Genomic DNA, 23,868 nt, shown 5'->3' on the forward strand with positions numbered 1-23,868 from the left:
ACTTCCTCTACTGCACTGAGCATCACTGATATAAATCACTTCCTGAAACTCACCCTGAGCTCCAGACTTGAGGCATTCATATTGTGCATCAGCTAGACTTGTTCAGACCAGCAGTGAAAGAGTAAAGCAGCTGGGTGTTTACATGCTACTAAGAGGCTGCTCTTACAAGACTTGTCCTCTGTCCCGTGAACCCTAATAAGGTTCTCTACAATCAAAAGAGGTGCAAACATATTGCACAGCCCTGCAAACAGTAAGTACACTGCTGTCATAACGACTCTTTGCACTTGAACTTTTAACTTCTCTTCTTTAGCTCTTCTATCAATAGTCACATCTTATCATTTCCATCACTCTTGCACTTGCCCTGCTTTGTGTGGTGGTATCTGGTAGCTGAATTACCTTAGGTAAAGGAAGGTGCACATTTATGAAAAGTGGCAGATGATTTTCAGTCCTGTACTAATTGTTTTCCAGATCAGAAAGCATATAGGATATATAATAATAATAGAGGAAATAGAATACTAATATATAAGTTGTTTCATTTCATAGACTAAAAATTAAAGAGTGACAGATGTGCTGTGATAAACAGTCACAACTAAGTTTTTTTTATTTCTCAGCCTCAACTGTTTACTCTACTCACGTTTTTTGCATGTATATTATTATGTGTATTATTGCACTCTTGTTTCTACACAGTCCAAAGACAAAACCAGGTCAGGGACATTTGAGAGTGTAAATTTCCCACAGGTATGAATGTGAGTGTCTATCAGCTGTGATGGGAAGGCAACTTACACATTTTTACTTGCTTCATTACATTAAACTGTTGGTTAACACTTGTGTTCATGCAAATTCAACAACAACAGTGATTAGAGTTAGAGAAATAGAAAAAAAATATGAACTAGATTTACAGTACGTATCCTAGCATGAATTGGAGGAAAAATGCAAATATACATCTATTCCCTTAATGAAACACTATTTCCCACAATATTTTTTTCACTACATTAGACTACAGTTTCTACTAATGGCAGCTTGTTTTGAATCTTTTGTTGCAGGAAAAACTGTTTGTCTTTTTGTTTGTTTGAGGGGCACATATTTGTATTTTCACAAAATTACAAAGACTGGCAGACCATCTCTGTTTCAAGTAGAGAAAATATAATAGTGCTGAACTTGTACAATATACGATTATTATGTGATTATTGTTTTTGTGTATTCTACCCAATGTTAGATATTTTGTATTAATCTTTCATAATGACCTTTTTCCACCTTGTTTTTTTGCCTTTACATGCTACATTTTTTTTTTTTTTTTTTAGGAACGCTTTTGTTTAGGGCTGGACGATTAATAAAATTCTATTTCAATTACGATTTGGGATTACAAAGATTATGAAAGTAAGATAATTGAGATAAAACGATTATTATGCCGCATTCCGTTTTGCAAGGATGCTCTCGTTTTATCTTGAGTTATAAAGCCAGCACACCCCTTTGTATTAAAGTGGTGGCAGTGTGCCACTCCCTGGCGAATTACCTATCTGGTGGTGCGGCACGACCGGCTCTAGGCCAGTTTGGAAAAGCCCGGTGACGTTTTATAGACCAAACAACTAAACGATAAATCAAGAAAATAATCAACAGATTAATCAACAATAAAGAAATAATTGTAAGTTACAGCCCAAGATGTTTCCAAAGTCAACGAGTAATCGTGTTGAATAATCATGATCTCAACATTGACCAAAATAATCCCGATTACGATTTTTGCCGTAATCGAGCAGCCCTACTTTTGTGGTGCTCTGTGAAGCCGTTTGAGACTTTGTGCGTGATACAAGGCTATAAAGATAAAACTGATGTGCCACGGCACTCTTTGCATATCTCAACAGTGTACTCTAGCAAATGAGCCAATAGCACCTTCTGTATACCAGAAAGTTAGAACTCTATCCTTGGAAACTCCCCTTAACTGCCAAAGTGTGAACATGACCTTAAATTGTTTGTACATTCAATCAATTTATACTGTTAACCGTAACGTAGTGGCAATAAAACACTGTAAGAGCAAGACTGATTATTTGAGTTTAATGCACTTGTGTTTGTTTAAGCGCATTCTGCAAAACAAACAGCAGACAATGGCTATGTTGGGAGGATAATAACGACGGAGACTGAAACTTGAAATTTCCATTCAGTTCTATTGACAAACCAATTCCAGTTTTTCAGGTAATATGTGGTTTCCGCAATCAGTTGATTTATGAATAAACAAGTCACTCCTTTCTGTGGTCTCAGTGGCTAAAGTTGACATGTCCATGAACACTTTTAAGTTATCTTGCAGAGTTGGGGTCATGTTGAGCTCTTTTACAGTGTGGGCATGTAGTGAGAAAAGCTGGACAGTAGCCTTTAGCAATCTGACAATAAACCATAACACAATACGCAGTATAACAAGACTAAGGGTCTTCAGCCATGCTAGCAGCCCTGTGAGGCTGCACTTGAGCTAATGTAAACATGCTAACATGCTCAGCATGCCAATGCTAACATGTAATGTTAAGCAGGTATAATGTTAATGTTAAGTTCACCATTTTTCACCATGTTAGCTTGTGCTAATTAGTTCTAAACACAGATGAGGATGTGGTGGACCAACTAAACCTCTGACACCCTCAGCACAGCTAAAAATGTGTTGATGTGCATCAGAGGAAATAGAATGTGGTAATTTTACCCTAAATCTAATTAAAATAAAAAAAACATTACAACTGCAAAATGGAATACCTTTCCAACAAAGTTTAGATTCCCTGGGAAAGAATACACTTTTTCGTATTGTAATAATTATGTTTAACCACAAATCTTGCTACAGTGGCCTCTTGGTTATCTTTGTGTCAACACTTTTTCTACGCTTTCTACAAATGCACACTCATCCTTAGTGTGCCAAACTTGAACAACAACAAAAAAAACAAGGAAGCATCTAAAAACAGCCGTGTCACCTATCTCAGTGACAATACTGACAAGATAAGAGCCATACACTGAGCTGAACAGTTCAACTCAGATTATAATACACGGTACAATTGTTAAAAAAAACAAATACACCAAAAAGCAGCATACACAGTGCATTCCAAGTTATTCAACTTGTTATGTAGTTAGTTCCCAAAAAATGCAACAAGCCTAAACACGCCAGTTGTGCACAAGAAAAAGAAGTGGCCAGAGACTGGTTGTAGGAGTCTGCCTTACTGGATGGAGAAGTCATCACAAAAAGTGGTCAAATCCTGCTGTCTGCATCTTCGTGTTTACATTTCATGTCTGCGACATCCTCTGATCAGAAATGACTCATTTCAAGGCTAAGACACGCAGATCTGTTCACCATACATCAGGGGATAACTGCTCATACTACCCTCGTTCTACCTCAGCTGCAACTGTAACAAGTTTTAAATACATATTAGGAACATTTAAATATCTAAATATACACAAATCAAACAAACACATGCAAAAAAAGTGAGTCAATGTTGTAATCGTTGGCTGTGTGTACATAATCTCTCTGACAGAAAAGAAAAACAGGAAATTTCAAAACCAACAGAGCATCTAATGTGAAACTTTCTCAACCAATTGCCAGACTGGGTTGCTCTTTTCTACCTCATTTACTCTCACAAGTGTCCGTCACATCAAAGTTGTGCCCTTGATCAGACAACTAACATCCACCAATGTTTAGTCATTATTTAGTCGCACTAGTGGACTAGGGGTAAAATGGGTAGAGTTAAACACAAGGCTTATATTTCATATGTAGGTCAAGTCAAACAATTTGCATATTAGTTGCTCACTTTCTGAAAAATAGCCACGAAAACCAACACTATCATGCTTTTATAGTAGGAATGCTAATTTACAATTTTTTTTCTGACATATAGCTGACCATTGTTAACCGATCAATAACTGTTACCGACAAGTAGGGCTGCAACTAACGATTATTTTCATTATCGATTAATCTGCCGATTATTTTCTAGATTAATCGTTTGGTCTATAAAATGTCAGAAAATAGTGACAAATGTCCATCGCAGTTTCTCAAAGTCCAAGGTGACGTCTTTAAATGTCTTGTTTTGTCAGTCCAAAACCCTAAGATATTCAGTTTAATATGATATAAAACAGAGAAAAGCAGGAAATCTCCATATATGAAAGGCTGAAAATTGAACCATCTTTGCATGAGAAATTACTGAAACGATGAATTGATTATCAAAACATTCGATGAGTCGACTAATCGGTGCAGCTGTACCGACAAGATTAGTGTCTTGCATGCAAGGGTGCTGTGGTTGAAGTGCCTAACAAGACACCCGACTGCAAGGATGACCCGATGCACAAACATTAAATTTAAATTCATAATTTACCACCAGCTGCAGTGTATGCGCAAAAAAAAGGCAACTGAGTGCAGTCCCTATAGTTCACCCATCCAGTAGAGTTAGCAGCCACGATGTTGTGTGTATGGTTGTGGACACATACAGCCACTTTCCCAGTAAGTCTCCCCTGCATCAATTAGTTTAGCTGCGAGGTTGTCAGCTGTGTGTCTGCCTGTTGTACTCTGTCAGGGTTTCCGTAACATTATAGCTGAATGTAGAAGTGCAGTGTGTGCACAGTTTAGGCTTTTTGTCTGTGAATAAATGCTACAACTCCTCAAGACCAGGTAGCAACCTCCAGGTCTGAAAAGTGAAGCCAATGCTGAAGTGCCTTAAATTTGCATTCTTTCTAACAGCCAGCAGGGGGCGACTCCTCTGGTTGCAAAAAGAAGTCTGATTGTATAGAAGTCTATGAGAAAATGAGCCTACTTCTCACTTGATTTATTACCTCAGTAAGCATTGTAAACATGAGTTTTATGGTCTCATTTAGAGTCAAATAGACCATAAAGCAGTGTGTGCTTTAGGGCGTGGCTACCTTGTGATTGACAGGTCGCTACCACGCCGTTGTCCGGTCTGGGAGTTTTCCGTGTTTTCGTCTTACAACTTTAACCCTTTCACAGTGTGTTTTTTTTAGTTCTAATGCCAGGTGTGAACAGACGTACTTAAAGCTTTCCACTTGTGATCCATTCACTGAGGACGCATGTTAATACCAGATCTGAACAGGGCCAATGACTCACTGAATCTTTTGTTGACCTGATGATATTGTATTCTCAGAGAATAACTGTTTGGGTCACTGCTGCATGACGATCAAGAGATTTGATTCATCATATCAATTTTGTTATTTTTAAGAGGACTAATAACTTTAAATATTTTAGAAGAATTTCATCACTCTTGGTAAAAAAAAAATACACTTTTTCTCTAAATGTCTGAGTAATCAATGCAGTAAAATACATGCAAAACATGTACTTCTGCTTCTGAGTTCTTAGGAGACCTGAACTGCACTTTAATCTCCTTTAACTCCGCTGACCCTCCCCAGCAGGTCCATCATTACAAACACATGTTGCGTGGGTTAGTGCTGTGTAAAGCATTAGGGTCGTGGCAGTTAAGTTAGCATTTTGGCAACTTAACACTACTGCAATAACAGACATTTCTCACTTGCACTTTCAACCTGCACGGAATAAATCTGTTATTCTTACAACACTTGGCTGCATTCTGCTACGGTTTTATAGTTTCACTTTTTCTGAAGTCTGAATCTTCTCACAACTTCAGCACCAGCCAAACTTGACCTAAATAAGGAGCGGAGGACTCAACACCTTTTTGAAGCTGGTTTCAAGTCTCTTCCACTACAGTCAGAGAGACAAAATCTTGTTCCATTGATGGTTTCCTTTAGTGTACTCTAGAGAGAAGCCAAAATATGGCACAGTAGTTTTCTTTAAATATTTTATAAGTTCAGTGCTGCACAAGGCAGTATAATCTGAAAACCTCATAATTGTAACCAAGATCAAACAAATATTATTTCATTAGCATTCAACAACTACAGTTAACATCAATCTTGAACATATGAACATTATTAAATGCAGCAGTTGTTGAATGCTAACTGACTATGAGGTTCTCAGATTTTACTACACAGTATCATGTTTTAGCTTTTCAGAAAAGAGGTGAAATGACTCCTCTATGGTAAAATACATTGATAAACAAAAGCTAGTGAAATGGAAGATAACCCTGAAGTGGTGCAGGACTTTTGACTCCCTATACACACACTCTTGAAATGTCAAGTCAACATATTATACCACTTTGGAGCCACTTTTTTACTACCTTACTTTGGTTCTGTAGATTTAAAACTGTACCAGCTCACTCAGTAGTCACATCTAAGTTTTTACAACACTAAACTGTGAATTAGTCAATTATTAATTAAAGCTTTGCTTCGGTCAATACAGATCAAAATGAAGAAAAGGGATACGCCCCTTTGCAAGCAGCAGTCAACGCCCTGCTTTGGGAAAGGTGAGTAAATACTGGTTGTTTTCTAATGCGAGACAGGGCTCCAGACTAATTTGTTATATTGGTTGCACTCATGCACCTAACTTTTTTATTTAGGTGCACCAGTGCTTAATTTAAGTGCATCCAAAAATGTTCACCTTGCCTTTTGGCACCACAATAATGCATTTCAAACATTTTGTCAGCTCCCATCAGCCTACACTAGTAGGGATGTCACGATAACAGATATTTAGTAGTCCATTCCAATACCATGTACTTGCTTACTCTGTAAAGGGGAGACTCGTGGGTACCCGTAGAACCCATTTTCATTCACATATCTTGAGGTCAGAGGTCAAGAGACCCCTTTTGAAAATGGCCATGCCAGTTTTTCCTCGTCAAAATTTAGCGCAAGCTTGGAGAGTTATTTAGCCTCCTTCCCGACAAGCTAGTATGACACCTTAGCTAGCTTTAAAACTGAGCCCGCTACAACCTAAAAATCGCAAGTTGCGTTAATTCGTTAAAAGAAATTAGTGGCGTTAATTAGTAATTAATCTAATTTTATATATAATACACACAAGCAGAAGCACATACACTTTCATACATGATAACAAACTGACAATGGTCTCACTAAAGTAACTCAACTCTCACTTCCACTTATTAAAACATGCACCTCTCATCTTTGATGCTGGACGAGGACTAAACTGTACAACCCTGCTTAATATTCTGGTTCCACTGGCTTATTATATTACAAAACACTGAGCAGGAAACAGTTTGAGTGTCAGCAGCTGGCAACATGTCATACTACAATGACTTGCAGAATTTTCATCAATATAATAAAAGCTAAATGTTGTTCCAGTGTAAATCAAAGTTATATGTAGTGTAGTCTGAAGCCAGCTGTATTATACCATACTCATCATACTAGCTTGTTGCGAAGGAGGCTAAATATCGCTCCAATGTTACGCTAAATTTTCGTGAGAAAAAACTGGCATGGTCATTTTCAAAGGGGTCCCGTGACCTCTGACCTCAAGATATGTGAATGAAAATGGGTTCTATGGGTACCCACGAGTCTCCCCTTTACAGACATGCCCACTTTATGATAATCACATGCAGTTTTGGGGCAAGTCATAGTCAAGTCAGCACACTGACACACTGACAGCTGTTGTTGCCTGTTGGGCTGCAGTTTGCCATGTTATGATTTGAGTATATTTCTTATGCTAAATGCAGTACCTGTGAGGGGTCTGGACAATATTTGTCAATGTTTTGTGTTGTTGATTGATTCCCAATAATTAATATATATATATACATTTGCATAAATCAAGCATATTTGCCCACTCCCATGTTGATAAGAGTATTAAATACTTGACAAATCTCTCTTTAAGGTACATTTTGAACAGATAAAAAGTGTGATTCATTTGCAATTAATCGCGAAACCATGGACAATCATGCATTTAATCGCAATTAAATATTCTAAATCGATTGACAGTCCTATTTGGGATACAAGGATGAGCACTGCAGTCAGAGTGATACTCTCCCTATAAAAAGTCTTGCACATGCTAGCATGAATTAATCACATCATAAAACACAGTACACCATGTACGGTACTGGGAATTAACTGTGCTTCTCTTGATCCCTTACCAGATTAAGGAAATTCAATATTTTGTTAAAGAAATTTGTTTACATGACTTTCTGCAGTTGACCCCTGGACTGTAGCAGCATGCTCGCTCAACCTTGGAGAATTGCTGGGATTGTTTGCTTTTGGGAAATAATGAATTCTTTAAATTGCCTCAATAAAAATCGTTTACATTCCGTAAATGGCCTTTCTGGTCTTTAAATGCACGGCCAGTGGATGAAGCTATACTTAACTCAGTCATCTGGGAAAAATTAACATTTGTTAACAAATGTACTTTCCCAGGGCTTTAATATTACCTTTGAGCCACAGCATTTCATTCCCCCCTCATTGCCCCACCATCTCACAGATAGCCGCTCACATGTTAGCAGCCAGTTGTGACATACCAGCTTGGATTAGCAGCCCCTGTTGCCATGACGCTCTCAATACCCTAAAATAGAGACAGAGAGGGACACTCAAGACAGCAACAACTAGCAGCTGCATTATACAAACAGACACCGGACCACATAAACAGCAGAACGGAGCCTGACTGAAGCAGCCAGGAGTGAAAACCCCAGAAGAGAGGCATCATAAATCTGAGACAGACACAGATACCAGACCCGAGGACAGTCTTGACAGTGTCAAGAGGTTTCAGCAACACTTTAAAGTGTTCTGAGACGCGACAACGAGTGGCACATGAAAAGTGGTGGAGCCAAAGCTAAGAGCTAGGGAGTTTAAAAGAGACGAAGCAGACACATGAAAGCTGAAATACTTGACTCAACAGGCAGAGACTGAGAGAGCCAAACATGGCCAAAATCACAGCAGAAGGTAAGAGACAGATAGAGCTTCCTCTACTGATTATGGAGCTCTGTAGCGACACTGACATAAAATGTGATGACAATTACCGGTTATTCAGAGGTTCATTCAATATAGAGCTGCCCCCTCGTTTTAGTCAACTAATCAGACGTTTTGGTCTTAGTAGACTACGGTTTCTTAGTTGATTAGTCATTTTTATGCTTTAATTCATGCTGAAAGACTTATTTCCAAGAAACGTATGAGCACATCTCTGGTAAACACAAGATTTAAAGTGGTGCTTCTTTGTGGAGAAACTTACAGATCTGTCTTTAAAGCTCCCCCCTCCAGTCTATTTTGCCATTTCTATGATATTTCATATTTATTTGAGTCATTTCCTGACTTAGTTGATAAGCCACACAGTTTGACAATTTTTATTTAGACAAATAACTTAATTTTGTGCTCAAAGTTCAAAGAGAAGGTTGTTGCTGAAATGGGAATATCACGTATGACTGTAGTAGAAACTGCAAGTCAGACGTCATCATCCAAGCTTGCGCAGGCGCACTCATGCTCGTTTGAGTCTAAGCAGCAGCAAACTGATAAATCTGTTAATCGGTAAGTTTGTCTTTCTAGTTGGTCAACTAGTTAGGTGTAACTAGCACAACTTGTTGCACTAGCTACCTGAGGGGTTTCATTTTATTTTTTTAGTTTCCTCCACCTTATTTTAGTGTGTCTATTTTCACAATGGCATTTGTGTGTGAGGTGAACGGGTGCAATCAACACATGGGATTTTATCTACATGAAATCCCACCGGTAGAATTAACACACCACACTGACTGTCTCTCTCACTCGCTCTCTTCCTTATCGTCTCCTAATGCTGGAGATAAATTGACGGAAAGCAGCCGATGCCGTTTTGGAGGTTTGCTGGCATCTAACAGGTCCGAACGACGGGGAGCGCACAACTTTCAGCTCAAGAGAAAACACGAGAAAAGTCCCGTTAGAGAAATAAACGAATCACAGTGCAGCGTGGTGTGCTTTCGGTGTTGGGATCTGAGGTGAGAACAGTCGGTGCTGGTGGACGAAGCACCTCCAAAACGTCCCCAAACGAAATTTGAAATGGCGAATCTTGGTAACATGTCCATCCGTCCTCTGGTGCACTCTGGCCTGCTCACAGCAACAGCAGCCAGATGCCCGCATAGCCAGGAGGAGACGGTAAAGAAACTGGGGGATCAGCATATTCATTTAAATTTTATTACATGTGTTAAAACACCCTCCCGACATACCCAGGCCACTTTTTGTGGGTCAGGTTTCTATATTAGAAGGATGTAGGTCAAGGTCATCCAATAGGCGGCTCAGCTGTTCCAGCAGAGAGAGCGTACACATGCCGAGAGGCTCGTCAGAAATGCTGGCTTCCGAAATATGCTCGCCAAGGAACAGGCAGGAGAAACTGAGCCAATGTGAGGGGCAGATGTTAACGGTGTCATCTGTGAAGGAGCCAAGGTCATTGGATAGAGTTGCATGTAGAGAAGTTGTTTGCTATTTGATATAATGGTGCAGCACATCCCGTCTCGCACATGTTGATTTAAAAACCTCCACGGGGGGGGGGATTGATGTTGGAACTGGCCAAATGACCTACACTGTCTGCAACATTAATATTAATAGTAACAGTGATGAAATGGTGATCAGAATAGCCAAACATCTCCACTGCTGATGGGATGTTGGATAGCAACAGTAGTTTTCACACCAGGGGGATTAAGCAAGCCGGCAAAGCTATTTAAAAAAAACAACCCTGCTGTCCTGATCAAAATATGAATTCACAGGGTCTTAAGTTTAAAAATAGGACCCTGGTTCATGCCATGGGTATGTAAGAGAATCAACGCAATACAAATAAACATGACTGCTTTCCCAACCGAAAGGTCAAGAGAACTAAAATGATGGTATCCTAATAACCGTGGGTCTAACAACAAGAGTCAGACATTCCTTTTCCATTTACAGTAAAAGCCGAACTATCAGCTGAATTATCTGCAGATTCTTTGGGAATGTTTGCTGTTCCTTAACTGATCTGGTTTAGAGTTTCTGCAAAAATGCTAACTTGTGAATTGAGTTGTAGAGAAAAATAATCTTGACTGACTTAAAAGATGGCATGGCAAAATGCAGCCACAATGAAAAGCATGAAAAGTCAATATAAACTGGCAATCAAGCTTCTAAATACTATGCTCCCAATATAGCAGCAAGGTTATAATACTTTTTAATTTTCTAATAGTTTTACGTGATAACGCAACGGGTTAATGGAAAATTCCTTTTAACGCAGCTAGCACCGTTCAATTTTAATTATAGCTAAAAAAACTAAAACTGAAACGAATTTACCTTCATTTTTATTTCATTTTTAACCAGGCATTATTGTTTCAGTTTAGTCTTAGTTTTTCTTAAAATGATATAGTTTAAATATAGTTTCAGTTTAGTAAAAATATTTTCCACTGCTTATTTTTGTTTTAGGTTCAGTGTTAGTTTACTATAATAACCCTGTTTAGCAGTCATTAATGCAGATAAATTACAAACTCATGCCTTATATAGCACCTAAATTGCATTATAATCTATTGTTTTCAAAGACTTAAAATGACTTAAAAATCGTTGCATTATGTTTCAAGCCAACTAAACACAGTGATGCACCAGCAGACAAATAACACGGCCTGTAGAAACAAGATCTTTTCATGTTTTCGGTTCCCTCTGTGCTGCATACCATTCCCAGTGCTGTAATCTCAGAAAGGGTGACCTGTAGTCCCCCCAGGGGTTGAGAGGTCACACTGCTGGGACAGTGATTAACTGTGTTGACTGTAATTTGCCCGACGTGTTGGCAGAACACGTAGCCACTCAAGACATGTTTACTAGCGAGTTATGATGCGGTATTGGAAAACATGCCAAGTCCATCCCTTAACCCCCCGCCAGCCCTTACCTCAAGCTCATATTCGTAGGTCTCATGTTTTTCTTGCTGGTATTTACAGCCACCACTAACATAATGTTATTTCCTCTTCAAGTGCTGCAATATTTCAACACATTTATGACAAGAAATATAACATGTCAGCAAGTTGCTCAGATTCTGTCACTGTTACTACTACTACTACTACTACTACTACTACTAATGTCACTATATCAAAACTGCAATCTCAGTTTCATGTACACAAATCGTAACATAAAACTACTTCAGTAACTACTGTGGCGGGTAATAATTCCTTACCAATTCCCTAGTAATCGCAATTATTCCACAATATCACAATGGAGCAAGCATGTAATTTCTCTTAGTATGACCTCTCATTTGGCATAACCCAACAGGAAACGATACCAGTTTCAGAAATGAGTCAGATACTGCCCAAAATTCGGTATTGAGTATCGACGAGTACGCAGGTCTATGCACTGATCCGATACCATCATTTATTAACCCTGTAAAAAATCGACTTGTTTAACCGGATATCAATTCTTCTTCACCGCTCCAAAACAGTAGCCTTCACTGTGCTGTCGCCCTAGATGTATCATGGCTGCCACTGGAAACTACTGTTTTAGAGCAGCGTAGAAGAACTGATTGCCGGTAGTTTGTCACGTGACGATAGCAAACAACAACAGTGCGGTGCTAGTAGAGAGTAACGGTAGTCAGAGCCCAACCTTTCTTGACAAAAAAGAGCATTCACTAAAACTCAAATCTTCCTGGCCTCCCTCAGACATGCCACGGCTTTTCCCAAGATTGTCGATGAGTGAGGTGGATGAGAAGGTGCGTCTGCAAGCAGAGAAGGTGTACGCCTCGGCCCTGAAAGAGGAAGACACCAAGGATGCTCTGGCGCTGTTCAACGTGCCGGAGGACTGTCCCATCGGTCTGCACGAGGACAGGGAGAGGGCGCTGCAGAAGGAGCTGGCATCGCAGCAGTCTCAGGAGTCTGCTAAGAAGTAGGAAATGTGTTTGATCAAATATACCTCTCTTTCTGCACAGCCTTTGCATCATAGCTCTAGTGAGCTTTTAGTTTTGTCAGGAGTGTAACGTTTGTCTCGTGTGTCACTAGGAAGAAGAGTTTCAGGCTGAAGCGTTCGCAGTCGGCAGCTCTACAGATACAAGTCCCTGGTGACTGGGCCCTGTCTGTGGTTTCCCCACTGCTCAGCCCAACCGAAGAAGAACCTTTTCCCCCGGAGGACTTTCCAGACTTCCAGAGAGTAACCATCAGTGGAGATTACTGCGCAGGGGTAAACGGGATTAACACTCCAGCACGCTGACACGCAACTAGACATAATATGAACATGTAAATGTAGCTTCACACATCTCCCTGCACTCCCTGTAAATGAGTACCACTATTAAAAAAAGTGGCTGTGCGCAAAGATACACATGCAACAACAAGAAAGACAAAGACTTAAAGTCTATAGCCATGGCAGAGACCCAGTGAGGCTGTAAGATTGGGGGGAAAAAAAGTTTTCGTCAAAGGGTGTCAGAGGAAAGGCAACAAAATGTAAAGGTTTATCGTCTGTACTTTGGCAATTTTAGGACAATATCTAAATACCAAAATGATAAAACTGTCAATAGAGTAAAATAACAGTTATTTACCCTAGAAAGGGACAGATATAAATGTAAATTCAATATTGCTGAGACTGCCAATTGTGTGGTTGTTGAAATACAATCTGCTGTTAAGGGCCAGTATTGCTCAACAGCTGAGGACCTCCAATATGGCTGCCAGGTGTTGACTTTAAGGTGACGTAAGGCAACACCACAAAGAGCACGCTGTGTACCAATGAATTATAAAAATTCCAAAATAGCTTTTAAGGATTTTAAAATAATTTCTTGGTAAAGTAACTTTTCCATGACTTTTATAGATCACAGTTGAAGATTACGAGCAGGCAGCTCAAAGTCTCCTTAAGGCGCTGGTCATCAGAGAGAAATACTCCCGGCTGGCCTACCATCACTTCCCTAGGACCACCGCCCGATTCCTCAGCAACGCCAAAAATGAGAAGTGGCGGGAGGAGGATGAGGTCATGCCAGGTACAGTATGTGGCATTTAGAGAACTTAAATAACGTAATTAAGTTAATATACTCCTGCTTTTAGTCCAGTCTTTACTATTACACCCAATAGTGTCCACACTAACTGTTTGAGCACTTCTATGGCTTTGGATGGACATAAAACTCTCCTGGTTAAATCATTTATCAAAGCTTCTTTGAACTGTAATGATGAAGCGTTTTCAACCGTTCTGATTCACGCTTCTGACTGGCCTCTTCGCCATGGCAATGGCAGCCGAGGCTCATGGGTGTTGTAGTATTTAGAAAACGATTTAAATTGGCAGCCATAACATAAACCTACAGAATTGCTACCTCATCCAGGAGAGCCTCATGTTTCTATGTTAAGTAACATTAAGGATAGCATTAAAGAAAACATTGAAATAAATAATAAACAGGCGACCGGTTAGATAGCATTAGCAACAGGGTAGATATTTCAATGACCAAATGAACAAAGTCACATTTCAGCAACTGGCAGGTGATCTCGGTCAGGAACACAACCATAATCTTCCCTCAGGGGCAAAGTTGTCTACAAAATCTAAAAAATAACTTCTCACAAAGTTTAAAGTGGCAAAACTAGTTATGCTTATTATGACAAACATGACTGGACCCATGACTTTTTAGCATTAACATCCTTTCTTGGGCTGTTTACAGAGCATGAGTCACACTCTGTTATCTGAACATGTAGATTACTCCACAGCTCCCCTTGTGCAAAACAATATGACATGTAAATTGTCTTTTAACAATTGCATCATGGTAAAATACTGATTATGATACACAATTTAATGATGACTAAGATAAATTGAGTCTAATTATTTCTCAAGATGTTACGATACTGTTAATATAACTCCTACTGTAAAGCATTCAATGATTATTCCTCGTTTCCCGTTTTGTTTATTTACTCCCATCGTCTGCAGACATCTGGCCTTGCCCTCATGAAGGGGAGGACCCGTACTCCATGGAGGCGATTCCTGAGAACCTGAACTACGAGCTGCAGATGAAGGACGGTATAGTTCATGTTTATGACAATGCCGAGGCCCTGGAACAACAGCGGCCTCACAACCTCCCTTACCCCGACCTCGAGACCTTTGCCATAGACCTGAGTCACGTCCTCGCAATGATAATCGACGGCCCAACGTGAGGATACAAAACTTTTTAAATGTTCTTAACAACAATATAGGGAAAATGGAAGTTTTACACAGATTTTAACTAATATTTTATAGGGGTGTACATCACAAGTTTCATCACAATACGATATTGTATTGATTCTTTGGACAACGATACGATATTTGCTGATATCACAAAGTCTTCAGAGGCTGAAAAGTAGTTTCTAAAAAGTGAAATATCTTCCATTTTTCCTACAGGAAAACCTACTGTCACAGACGGTTGAACTTCTTGTCCTCTAAGTTCTACCTCCATGAAATGATGAATGAAATGGCCGAGCTAAAAGAGCTGAAATGTGTTCCACACAGAGACTTCTACAATGTCAGAAAGGTTGGTTGGTATTTTTCCATCTAGTTCAACAATTAATAAATTAGTAGAAACTCTGAAGGGCTGTGTCACTACAGCAGAAGTTATTTTTAACTTTAGTGCCCTCTAAATAAACTTAAGTTTATGGACACACTGTAACTTGTCCAATAAAGTCATGCACGTCGTCACCGTCCGCTTTATGTCAAACACAGGTGGACACACATATACACGCTGCTGCTTGCATGAACCAGAAGCATCTGTTGAAATTCATAAAGACCTCTTACCAGACCGAGGCGGATCGCGTCATCTTGGAGAAGGGCGGTCAGAAGATCAAGCTCAAGGAAGTCTTCAGCAACCTCAAGATGGACCCCTACGACCTCACCGTGGACTCTCTGGACGTGCACGCTGTAAGAACAAATTCATGATGTTCAAAGTTCTTTAAAAACTAAAACAAGTTCAGTAACATTTCTGCCATACGGTCATACATCAAGTTTGCCTTAATTTATCTAAAAATACAATGTCCTTGAGGCAAATGGATCATGTAATTACAATAATAACTCCACGTGCCTGCCAAGAATTAATTTGTCTTTTCCAAATAACTACGGAAGATTTCACTAACCTGTGCTTACCGACACAAGGATGCAATTATGGGTGTTCATGCATTTCATGTGGTGTTATGCAATCATTTTTATGTTCCATGCAAGGTCCTCTTAATGTGTAATCTGACAATAATCAATGCAGTCACTTTGTTGGAAAGAGATTGTGATCACAAGATTCACCCTCCTCTCTCACGAATTACTCTCACAGGGAAGACAAACATTTCATCGGTTTGACAAGTTCAACTCCAAATACAACCCAGTGGGAGCCAGCGAACTGCGAGAGATTTACTTGAAAACAGACAACTACATCAAAGGAGAATACTTCGCTCGTCTCATCAAGGTGGAGTATGAGTTTAAATACTAATAGCACTTACAGGCCCTGCACAACAGTCTGGTCTAATAAGATTGCTGCTCAGGTTGAAGCTAAACTAGAATTATGAGAAGTCAACGAACTAAGAATGATTATGAGGGTCAGTGAGATATCAATGAAGTACAGTCTTCCAAAAAGGTCTAATAGGATTTTTTTAACTGAAGACATTTTGACATGTCACAGTAGAAAAAGCACATTTGTAAATAATGAAATTAATGATGGCTGAACTCCATTTCGGTGCTTCAGTTTCAGGGTCTTATGCATGTCGGCTTACTGTCACGAATTACTGGGACAGAGCTATCGTGCTTTTCCTTTCCAAAATGTCTGCAGTGAAAAAGGCCTATTTAAGCGCTTTCACAAGACAATATTTAGTCTGTTTTAAATCGAACTCTGGTGCGGTTCATTTGGGCAGTTGTTAATGCAGTAATCGAAGTCTGGTGCAGACCAAAATAACCGGTCCGAGACGTGGTCTCGGACCGTTTCCAAAGCGAACCAAAACGCAGGCTGCCTGTGCAGGCATTTGTTGAGATGGACACAGGTAAACGACAGGTTAACAGGAGTGGGAGAGGACCGACCTGGACTTCTTCTGCAGAAGTCTGATGTTTGCTTGACATCTGGGCCGAAGAGAACATACAGAATATGATAAATAAAATAAAGTCCTCAAAAACAGTGACGATTATAAAGTCATTCGAGATAAAGTGGATGAGAAGGGGATTTGTGTGCAGTAGATCAGTGCCGAGTCAAAGTGAAAAAACGTTGACATCAATATTTAAAAGTCTGTGATTCCCTGCATAGAAGTGGCAGCTCTCAAGACGAAAAAGATAAATTTGTCCCTTCGTACACGCCCCTCAGCAAATTATTTTTTTTTATTTGGTCAGCTTAAATTTGTGCACTTTGAAACTGAACCAGACTAAAGAGAAAAAGGAACCAAAAGTGTCATTTTCACTCTGATTCGGACTGGTCAAACAGACTGCGGCTCATACAAAATATGTAACAAAACCTCTCTGGGTGTGCCAAGTTGAAGCTCAAGTTTAATTCAATTGCTATTTAACTTTAACTAAACATTACAGCTGACATTAAATATTTTTACATGATCAAATCACAAAAAAACAATAATTCATCAAGATATAAGTAAACTCTAGAGTGCGTGTGTGCATATAAAACAATCTCTACACAGCAACGGTGTGTATGGCCTTTCACTTTCTTATTTTTTTTGTGTATTATTTAAAGTAGGATTTCTCTTCCTCATCCAAACATACAGTATGTGTGTCTTTGCGTGAATGTGGTTCATCTTCAGTGTATTTTGTGGACAAAGACTTGAACCATCTGTCATAATTGCTCTGGGATAGGTTGTAGATGCCTTGCACCCACTGCTGGTGGACGACTGAAATGTTAGAAGTACATGAAGTTTTTTTCATATCTATAATGTTTCTTTGGAACATAAAGTACACTTCCTCTGTTGGTATTTAGAAATAGCACTTGTTATCTGTCCGGTAAACAATTACCAAACAGTCACTTCTGTTTTAACAAGAAACATCACCATCGTTCTGTGGTTTGGTGTCTATTGCAGGAAGTGGCCAAAGAGCTGGAGGAGAGTAAGTACCAGCACGCTGAGCCCCGTCTGTCGATTTACGGCCGCTCTGCCAGCGAGTGGGAGAGCCTCGCAACCTGGTTCATCCAGCATAAAGTCCACTCGCCCAACATGAGATGGATGATCCAAATTCCCAGGATCTAGTAAGTGCTCAGTGAAAGCTGTGAGACAGCAGGCACAATCCTTATTAAACAATCATGGTTGTTTTAACGCAAAAGGGCCTGCTGGGTCCATTTGAATGTGACAGTGAGTCATATAGTATAAGGTTACTCATCTTTACAATTGTTATATCGTTTCCTCTAAACAATTAGTGATGAAATTCAGGTAGGTTATTTAGGATTACCCTTTTTTAATTCAAACCAAAATATCTTGTCCAATTTAGCATTTTTTTTAGTAATAGATTTACGGCTGCAGCTAACGATTATTTTCATTGTCAATTAATCTGCTGATTGTTTTCTAGATTAATTGATTGGTCTGTAAAACATGTCCGAAAATAATGAAAAATGTCCATCCCAGTCTTTAAATATCTTGTTTTGTCAGACCAAAATCCAAAGTTATTCAGTTTAATATGATATAAAACAGAGACAAGCAGGAAATCTCCATATTTGAGAGGCTGAAAACAGCATTTTCTGCCATTTTTTTATGAAAAATGACCTTAACAATTAATCAATTATCAAAATAGTTGGCAATTATTTGTCTGTCGATCGACCTATCGATTAGTCGACTAATCGTTGCAGCTCTTCGCAAATAAAGAAATCCTGAGAAGATTATTTCTAAACTTGTAAACTCACTCAGTTCACAATTAAGTTAGGAATAATGACATTACTCAACGGGCTGCTCTGAATAAGCAAAGAAACGCTAAAATGTTTGTGCTGTTTGTATGGGGAGATGAGTTGATTTGATTCCTTTTGTCTTGCAGTGACATTTTCAAGTCAAAGAAATTAATACCGCACTACGCCAAGATGCTGGAGAACATCTTCCTCCCCCTCTTTGAGGCTACAGTCAATCCGCAGAAACACAAAGCGACACACGTATTCCTGAAATACGTAAGTACTTTTATGTTTAAAGTGAAACAGCAGCCATAACAGTTAGTTTTGCCCAGATTATTCTGTAATATTTAGTGAAACTTCTTTGGGATCAGACAAACAGTAAAACTACAAAAAGTTAAACTACATCTTTTTTTTGCACCGATGAACAAACATACATGGTTGCAGATTATTTGTTGTGGAAATGTGCTGACAACAGTATCTTTGTTGTCCGGTAGGTGACAGGATTTGACAGCGTGGATGACGAGTCCAAACACAGCGACCACATGTTCTCTTACAAAAGCCCGAAGCCTGAGACGTGGACCACAGATGACAACCCTCCCTACACCTACTACCTGTTCTACATGTACGCCAACATCATGGTGCTCAACAACCTGCGCAAGTATGTCCTGCATGATGGTGCGAAGCCAATCCAATTAACATCTCAGAGTCGTGTTACTCGCCAGGGTACAAGAAAGTCTTCCTGGTAATGTACTTGGTTTCAGCTGCCAGGATCATAGCCATCTTGTGTGTTTTCCAGTCACACATGGGGTGGGGTATGGGTGGTGGGGTGACCTGGACAGACTGGAGGTTAAGCACAGGCCTGACAAGCATGTTCACACCGATTCTTTAGTGAAAATTCATAGTTTCCAACCTGATCTGCATGTCTGGATGTAAACACCAGAAATGTTAAATGTATTGTTGAAAGTTTTTTGGCACAGGTGACGAAACAGCCTCATTATTTGTGTCTCCCCAGGGAGCGAGGACTAAACACCTTCCAGTTTCGTCCCCACTGTGGCGAGGCCGGCTCCATCACCCACCTGGTCTCTGCCTTCCTCACGGCTGACAACATCTCCCACGGACTCAACCTCAAGAAGGTGCAGTCCTGAATTTATACTGGGGTTTGATACTCAAGGTCTTTTGAATGCTGACAGCTTAAGGTGTTGAGCTGTCAGCATTAAAGTATGACTACCATCATACCTATAGCTTTACTGACAACAACACAGATACTAATTTGTGGAGAGCTAACCCACACGGGTTTGCTTGGTTTCATTTTTACACTTCAACTCAGAAGCAATAGCGAGCATTGCTTTGGCATCTCACAAAGAATGCTGGCTGAAAATAATGACAGAAAGATGCAGAAACAATCCTAAACCCTAAATCACTCCACAGGACAAATAACCTCATCACAAAACACTTTGGATGTTTTTATGAGAAGGCAATGTTCTCTAAATTCTGACCACACTTAAATGTGGTCTGCATTTCTGCATGTGGCACTCTTTATCTGTGTTCAGACATGGTGACTAACTAGGGCTTTCAATGAATATTCTAAATTTGAATACATCAAATAGTAAAAGACAACAGATATTTGCATCTCACCGCATGACGGGAGTCACACTTTCATTCATTGAAAATGAAATGTTACGTTAGATCAAGCTAAACAAATAATTCAACAACAACCGTAATGATTGGAGAGAACTTTTCTCCAGTAACTCCAGTAACTCCAGTAGCATTATTTGCAATACTTTGTTGTTTATACCCCCCCTCTCTCCCCAGAGTCCAGTGCTGCAGTACCTGTACTACCTGGCCCAGGTCCCGATCGCCATGTCCCCGCTGAGCAACAACAGCCTGTTCCTGCAGTACTCCAAGAACCCTCTACGAGAGTTCCTCCAGAAGGGCCTGTGTGTGTCGCTGTCCACTGACGACCCCCTGCAGTTCCACTACACCAAGGTCAGAACATCTGGAACGAGAATCAATCACATGACAACTTAATTTCCTCACATCAGGATCCCTTTCATCACTGAATATGGCAGATATAAGAATGTTATTTTTTCGATTTATTCATTTATTGTTTTCTGTTTATGAAATGTCATAAAAAGTGAAAAGAAATGCCAATTACACTTTCCCAGAGCCTAAGGTGGCGTCTTCAAATGTCTTGTTTTGTCGGAACCAAAAGACCAAAGCCCAAAGATATTCAGTTTATTATATGACAAAGAGAAGCAGCAAATCCTTGCATTTGCTGTTGAGCTGGAACCTGAGAAGTGTAAGCTTTTTCCCCACCATTTTTGCTAAATAAAATAATATAAATAAATGACTGAAAGGAATAATCAATTATCAAAATAGTTGATATGATTTTTCTGTCAATCGACTCATTTCAGCTAATAGTAGGGCATACATAAAAAAAAAAGAAAATACTGTCATACAAGTAAGCCACTTTAAAGTATTCACAACAGATCCTAAAATGTACATTATCCCTAAAATGAAATGTTCCTTTTAACCCTTTCAGGAGGCGTTGATGGAGGAGTATGCCATTGCAGCCCAGCTGTGGAAGCTGAGCACCTGTGATTTGTGTGAGATAGCCAGAAACAGTGTGCTGCAGAGCGGACTCTCACATCAGGTAAAACTCAAAATGGTTACATTACTGGGTTTTAAGACTGGAGAAATTGTGACAGACCTTTCTACATATTTTCTCCATCACCCTTCTACTTATTTCCACTACAGGCTGAAAAGACTAGCTTTATAAAACTTGGAGGGCTTGACCGATGATTCAAATCTCATGTTATTTGAAGAATTTTACTTTTTTGGCAGTGTAACAAAGCTAGTCTTCAGAACTATATGTCTCTGAGTGAATGAGTAATGCCAATACCAATAAATATTTGAGAATTTAAATAGCTGAGAGACATTTTACATCACACAGTGCCCTCTGGTGGACAAACTATGTAATGATGACACCGTTTCTAAATAGCCTCAAATATATTTTTAGCCTTACTCATAGATTGTATATAAAGGGGACGTAGTCACCACCGTGATGTCAGCCACTTTTGAAGCTTTGACTTCGTCATTTTGGCCATCGTCATCTTGGTTTTTGGCAACCAGAAGTGGCACGAGAGGGTGGAGCTAAGTGCAACCGAACGCTAAATAAGACATTTTTAGGCGACCAAAAAGGTTATTATTAACTTTCATGAACTGAAAACACATTGTGAAAGGGTTAAAGCTCTAAGACGAAATCACAGACAACTTCCAGATCAGCCAACTCAGTGGTAGCGACCTAAAGTATACCCTGCTTTATGGTCTATTTGATTCTAAATGGGACCATATTTTACCAAATGAACATTCATGCTGTATTGAAGAAGACCTCAAACTAGTGATTGAGACCATAAACTCATGTTTACTGAGGTAATAAATCAAGTGAGAAGTAGGCTCATTTTCTCAGAGACTTCTTTTTGCAACCAGAGGAGTCGCCCCCTGCTGGCTGTTAGAAAGAATGACAGTTTAAGGCACTTCAGGATTGGCTTCACTTCTCAGACCCACTGGCATTATTACAGTTTCTTCTCGTCAATACAGATATACCTGTGATAAGCTAATACTGACCAATGCAAATTTAGTGTTTGAGTTCTCTCACAATCTTTCCCTGACTGAGCAAATTACTGGTCAAACTACACATGAGTACATTATATTAGCCCATTATAATGAGAAGCACTTCCTCTTTTGTACAATCCCGGCCTTGGTTATCCAAAGCGCCATAAAAGTCTTGCTATAATAAATCTAACTGATTATAGAACGGTCCAAAATGAAACCTTATCCCCGCAGCTCATATTGCTGCTGTGTCCCAATACAGAGCAAACTCAGTCACGCTGTAAGCTGACTAAGAGAAAGGTCAACAATTCAACCACATTATCAGCCATGTATCTCATGTTGAGGTCACTGAACACCTATCTACCCCTTCATACTGAAAAGATTCTCATATTTGTGCAACATCTGCTCTCTATCTTTTATCTTTACAGGAGAAGAAACACTTCATTGGTTCCAACTACCTACAGGACGGACCCGAGGGCAACGACATTCGGCGAACAAACGTGGCACAAATCCGCATGGCCTACCGCCATGAGACGCTGTGCAACGAGCTCAGTTTCATAGTGGACGCAGTGAAGACGGATGTTGGCACTAACCCACCTGAGTGATTTACCACGCCAGCAGAAGCTGTGCCTGAATATTACCTCGGGGATAAAGAGGCATGATACGTTAGACGGCACATCATTTTTATACATATTCTTATAAAACTTTATGACGCAGATTTTAAGGGGGTTCTTACAATTTTATGTGGACCTCGGTGCAGAAATGGTCCGTGGCCTCCTTGATTTTTAGACTGTATTCAACGCTGCATCTATTAACTTTGCCATTCACTGTGTGTCTCATTGTATTGGGTTATTTTCTTTTGAAGGGTGTGAAGTGCACTTGTGGATTTGGATATATGAACAATTATTAGCCTCAAAAGCTGATTTAGAATTGGCACATTCATTCAGAAGCAGAAAATAAAATGATTTTTACTTTTAGTTCTTACAATCGCAAAGTTGGCACTGCTTGCTCAATGTTTTCTGTCACTTGCATTTATGCATGTTACAAAGGCCTTTATCTGAACTACGGGTTTGAAATTAAATGTAGATTGAATTAAATGTGAATTAAATTCAGTCAACTGCATGATGCTGTCAGAAGCTTTGTTGTGAAATCAGTATCACAAACCCCTGTTATGCTCACAACTGTGAAAAAATGATTAGAATTATTTTCTTTTTTTATATTTGTCATTTCTAATAGTTTTTCATATGTAAATAAAGGCTGCAACACAGTCGATAATATTGTTGAAAAGCATTTTTTTACCTGTGTATCATCATCATGAGGTTACATATAAAATGAGCAGAGCTTCTCAGAAACTAAAGGTAAAGTAGACATCTGCTGGATATGTGTAATAAGAAACATTTCAACTCCATCCACAAACTTTTATGAGCACAGTGCTATATCATTAGTTTCATTACAAGGGTTTACTTCCTACATCTTAAAACGAGAAAAGACTAATTCCATCATTTCAACTTTTTGAATTGCATCCTAATTGGTATTCTATAAAAACTAGGGATGCTAATTAACCGATTAACCTTTAACCGACAAGATCAGTGGCATGCAGCTGTGCGCCAGCTGTGAAAGTGTTGTCTTAAAACTGGAGTGCACTGCACATACTAATCAATGACTCATATAATATAATACACTTTATGGCCACCTGTAAATCGGGTTAACAGGGGACATGTCGG

The 23,868-nt window shown here is 39.5% G+C and overlaps 1 protein-coding gene and 1 long non-coding RNA gene across 7 annotated transcripts in view; one reads left to right on the forward strand and one right to left on the reverse strand.

The window, feature by feature from the left end:
• LOC119486449 overlaps positions 1 to 23,868 on the reverse strand; it is a 68,779-nt gene that overhangs the window by 44,677 nt on the left and 234 nt on the right. For 2 of the 5 annotated variants that reach the window (XR_005206533.1, XR_005206534.1), the window contains exons 2-3: positions 20,363 to 20,528; positions 15,487 to 15,607 (exon numbers count right to left, since the gene is read on the reverse strand). This is a non-coding gene — a long non-coding RNA (uncharacterized LOC119486449). Of the gene's footprint in view, positions 1 to 9,971; positions 10,191 to 12,502; positions 12,636 to 15,486; positions 15,608 to 20,362; positions 20,529 to 23,868 lie in introns of those variants that run through there. The other 3 variants (XR_005206537.1, XR_005206535.1, XR_005206536.1) reach the window with 3 other exon arrangements.
• On the forward strand, positions 61 to 23,414 carry ampd3b (adenosine monophosphate deaminase 3b). Of its 2 annotated transcripts, XM_037766538.1 has the most exons (16): positions 61 to 250; positions 6,272 to 6,335; positions 12,420 to 12,642; positions 12,756 to 12,933; positions 13,555 to 13,720; positions 14,650 to 14,869; positions 15,097 to 15,226; positions 15,415 to 15,609; positions 16,010 to 16,141; positions 17,742 to 17,905; positions 18,682 to 18,808; positions 19,027 to 19,190; positions 19,545 to 19,665; positions 20,345 to 20,518; positions 21,075 to 21,185; positions 22,573 to 23,414. In XM_037766538.1, exons 2-16 carry the CDS (start codon positions 6,278 to 6,280, stop codon positions 22,747 to 22,749), a joined length of 2,340 nt encoding a protein of 779 aa, XP_037622466.1. In that variant the 5' UTR covers positions 61 to 250; positions 6,272 to 6,277; the 3' UTR covers positions 22,750 to 23,414. The 2 variants fall into 2 exon arrangements, with proteins under 2 accessions (XP_037622466.1, XP_037622467.1); XM_037766539.1 differs by lacking the exons at positions 61 to 250; positions 6,272 to 6,335 and adding an exon at positions 8,404 to 8,742.

Source organism: Sebastes umbrosus, chromosome 4 (assembly GCF_015220745.1).
Source record: "Sebastes umbrosus isolate fSebUmb1 chromosome 4, fSebUmb1.pri, whole genome shotgun sequence".
NCBI classification, from domain to species: Eukaryota; Metazoa; Chordata; class Actinopteri; order Perciformes; family Sebastidae; genus Sebastes; species Sebastes umbrosus.